At 35.4% G+C, this 4,455-nt stretch overlaps 1 protein-coding gene across 2 annotated transcripts in view; it reads left to right on the forward strand.

The window, feature by feature from the left end:
* Positions 1-3,564, forward strand: part of LOC136035015 (interferon-induced very large GTPase 1-like) — a 36,742-nt gene extending 33,178 nt beyond the window's left edge. Inside the window, exon 6 of one of the 2 annotated variants that reach the window (XM_065716596.1) lies at positions 2,995-3,564. In XM_065716596.1, the coding sequence (XP_065572668.1) occupies positions 2,995-3,334 (340 nt within the window). In that variant the 3' untranslated portion in view covers positions 3,335-3,564. The remainder of the gene's footprint in view (positions 1-2,994) is intronic. The other variant, XM_065716597.1, reaches the window with a different exon arrangement.
* The last annotated feature ends 891 nt before the right edge of the window (positions 3,565-4,455 follow it).

Here is a 4,455-nt window from a genome sequence, read left to right on the forward strand (position 1 = left end):
GCCAGAGTCAACCCAGCTCTAAATGGGTACCTGGAGAAACCTGGGGAAGGTAAACAGGAAGGGTGTGCGAAAGCACAAGATGGCTGGCCCCCAACCCCCCATTGCACTTCCTGGCTGAAGGGCCAAGAAACGGAGATCAGCACCGCCGGTACAGACTGTAAAGTCTAATGCCGTATCCTTTACCTTTACCTTTTTACCCCATTCAGAGTGGGGTTGGCTAATTAACCCATTTTCTTGATCATAAAATATCAACTTGAAAACAGCAGTATTAACTGTTCGTTTATTAACATAATGTTTGAAGCCAATCATTCCAGAACATTCATAACACGAGTTGAAATAAGAAGTGCTGGAAGCACTCGCAGTCTGTTGCTCTAATTATCATGTGTAAATTGTCGCCCACATGACAGCTTGTAAAGAGATGGATTCTTGTGGTAAATCTGTAATATTAGATTTACTTTTTTGTAGGAATGAAGTATTCGCACACTGATCTTACGCTACAATTTCCCCCTTAATCTGAAAAAGTAGATAAGCAAGTGGGTTAATTGGAATGACTCAATGCTAAAATACATTCAACTATTGCAACAAACGAAGTATTTATGGCACAGATATAGTGTGCCTGAAACCTCCACATATATTTAGGAAGAGCAATCTGCCGATTACGCTGAAGAATTTTTGGCATACATTGAAATCTATTGTCAACTGCTGAAAAAGACCGTTTAGTAAGACATCGTTGATGCGCAAGACCTTTGTTATGGGAGTAACTCAGAAAAATGTGGTTTGAGTCTTAGGAAAGTATGCACGTAATAGCATAAAAAAATTGATACATATCAGATAAATAATAATTCATATTTTATAAATAATGTTACGTATAATAAACAGGGATAAGGAAGTAGTGGCGAATCGTATATTTGTGATTAACTCGTTATCGTGTATTTGCAATTAACTCGTTATAGCTTAGTCGTTTATGTGAAGGGGCTATTTTACATATTGATCTTCTTTTCTACAATTTCTTTTTACTTCTTTTCTTTTCTACAATTTCTCTCCAAATTTGAAGATACTACACTCTTTTTCCAGTTCACTAAACTATAAAAACCTAAAAGTCGTATTAGGATTCATTATTGAAATCAGTGCTCTTTTTTTTCAATGTTTTCTTGTTTTTTCTTACAGTGAAATGAATTATTTTTGTATCTTTCAGTTATTTAGCCATTAATATTTGAAGTAGTTGCTTTTGCAACATAATATTTATATTGTAGCTAGCCCAACCGTCATGCGTTTCTCTGGTACCAGAAGAGAGGAAATTTCCTCCACCTGAACCCCCTCCTCCTGCAAAAAACTCCATTCGCGGAAAATTGTCGGAGCCAAAAATCAGTCGGGGTATCTTATCGACCAAGTGGTCCTAGAATGTCGCAAGAGGGCTCATTCTAACGGAAATTAAAAGTTCTAGTGCCCTTTTTAAGTAACCGAAAAAATTGGTGGGCACCTATGCCCCCTCCCACGCTCATTTTTTCCCAAAGTCAACGAAACAGAATTTTGAGATAGCCATTTTGTTCAGCATAGTCGAAAAACATAATAATTATGTCTTTGGGGTTGACTTATTCCCCCACAGTCCCCAGGGGATGAGCTGCAAGTTACAAACTTTGACCAGTGTTTACATACAGTAATGATTATTTGGAAGTGTACAGACCTTTTCAGGGGGATTTTGTGGTTGGGGGGTTGAGTGGAGGTGGCTACGCGGGAGGATCTTCCCTTGGAGGAATTTGTCATGGGAGAAGAGAAATTGCATGAAGGGGGCGCAGGATTTTCTAGCATTATAATAAAAAACAATGAAAAAATAAATATGAAAAAGTTTTTCAACTGAAAGTAAGTATCAGCATTAAAACTTAAAACGAACAGAGATTATTACGCATGTGGGGGGTTCATCTCTTTCGAAATACCTCGCTCTTTACGCTAAAGTATCTTAAGTAATTTCAACTATTTATTATACAGCCTTTGTGACTCAGGGGTTAATCTTAAAGAATTGGGACAAAATTAAAGCTTCAGAGTAAAGAGTGAGGTATTAACGAGGGGGCAAACCCCCTCATATACATAATAAAAATATACGAATATAAAAGTTCGTTACGTAAGTTAATTTGTAAGTTATGTATATCTTTTACTAATAAAAACGTTCGTTAAGAATTAAAAATTCTAATTGCCTTTTTAAGTAACTGAAAAATTGGAGGGCAACTATGTCTCCACTCCCACTCCTTTTCTCAAAATCGTCTGATCAAAACTAAGAGAAAGCCATTTAGCAAAAAAAAAAAAAAAAAAAAAAAAAAAAAAAAAAAAAAAAAAAAAAAAAAAAAGTGGAAATTTCATTTTAATTATTCATTTGCGGAGAGCCAAAAAAAAACATGCATTAATTCAAAAATGTTCAGAAATTACTCCGTTTATGAAAGAGGATGTTCCTGCCTCAACGTCCCGCTCTTTACACTAAAGTTATTTACTGTTTAATAAAGTAGAATTGAGAGAAAGAGTAAAACTTTAGCGTAAAGAGCGGGACGTTGAGGGAGGGAACAGCCCCTTTCATACACGGAGTAATTTCTGTTCGTTTTAAGTTTTAATGTAGCTCCTTACTTTCAGTTAAAAAACTTGTTTTTTTTTGTTATAATTAATAACTAATTAATAATTAATAATTTATAATTATATATTATACTAATTAATAATAATAATTAATAATTTAATTTATAATTAATAACTAATGCCACAAACAAGGGTTTCCTAATGGGTTTGAATGAGGCAGAACCGGTTATACAGGTTCTCTATTTCCGCCATTCTTTGTAGATGCTTGATTGCTGCTTACCTGCTCAAGCATTGCAGTGCTTTTCTTTATTATCTAGGATCCATTCAGGCAATAATTCTAAAGAAAGATTGCACTTAGCCTCAGCCCTACACATGCGTGGTAGATTTCTTTAAGATGAAAGTTGTAGGCTATATTCATGAAATTTTTTATTGCAGCTATGAGGGATCCAATGACGCCATGATTGAAAATTGCCCAGCCTATCTTGCAAAAGGAACGTCGTTTCGAAACCAAGACTCTCGATGGCAATTTGTTTCTTACAAGGATTATAAAACTATATACCCAAACTGGAACATTATGCCTAGTCTCAGCATAGAATCTGGTATTTTCTGGAAGTGGGTCCTTGTCGAAAAGGCTTGTGAATTCGAACTCTACTATGGATTTAATTCAAATAGTATCCCAACAGAGTGGCGAGACATTACATGGGAATCGGTGGAGAGAGACTTCGAGTCCCAACTACAAAAAATTGGTGAAGATGAAGGCGAAGAAAGTGAATAATTTTTCATTTCATATTAAAATGTTTAGTCAGTGAAAAACCTAATGATTTGCCAATTCTTACCAAAGACTTTAGAATGCTAAATACCGAATGCCGCTTTTTCAAGTAGTCACCGTTGGTATTTTTTTTATGGAGGAGTTTATACCTTATACACAGTGGCGTAATTTCGTCAAAATCAGGTAGGGGGGAGGCAATTTGGAGTCAATTTTCCCAAATCAAGTGAATATTACAGTAAAAAAAAAAAACAAAAAACAAGCCATTTGGTACTATAAATGTACTATTTAGTAATATAAAGGTACTTTATAGTACTATAAAGGTAAATATGTACAAAAAACTGATCTCTTTCTGTTGATGCTTGAATTATGTAGGTTTGTCTTAGTATTGACAAGAGTTTAGAAGAAACTAAATTTCAGCTGGGGGAGCAAACTGGGATCGGCGGGGGGGGGGGGGGGGTAGTTGCCCACTACCGCGACATAAAAATTATGCCCCTGCTTATATATAATCTGAAAAGGAGAAATACCTTAGGATACCTGTATAGCCAATCATGCTAAGTTTAATCACGGGAAATATAAACCATCTCAGGCTTCTCATTGTATTTTATCTACAGTTGGAGATATAACGTTTTCTTCTTTCTATATTTTCCTCCCAAGTATAAAAGGAGGATCATTCTGAAATCAAAATACATGTTCAGCGTTTATTCACGGTTATGAGTCAGACTAATATTATTCCTGGTTTATAGATTTACTAAATAAGAAAAATTTGAGTCTAAATTACGAATATAGTAACAACGGGACAAGTAAAATAATCTAACATAGATTGATGCACGTCACTCAGTTTTATTTGTTTACATTAACCAAGGTTTTTTAGACGTCAAATTTGTAGGCTATGCCTCAATTATCTGTTAGAGGAGAAATAGAGGCTTCAAGTGTATTCACCGCTGGTTTTGACTGTATAAAGGCATCTCTTTACCAGGCTAACGCTCAAAGTTCATCTGGGCTAGACATTGTATCATGTCCTTTTTGAACTTGTTTGCACTTCCTTTGATATCCTAATCTGAATTGTCTACAAACCCTTGCTGATTTTGGGCAAAGGGCACTTTTGTGCTCTTTTTTAACTGTAAGGT

The sequence above is a fragment of the Artemia franciscana genome, chromosome 13 (assembly GCF_032884065.1).
Source record: "Artemia franciscana chromosome 13, ASM3288406v1, whole genome shotgun sequence".
NCBI lineage: Eukaryota > Metazoa > Arthropoda > Branchiopoda > Anostraca > Artemiidae > Artemia > Artemia franciscana.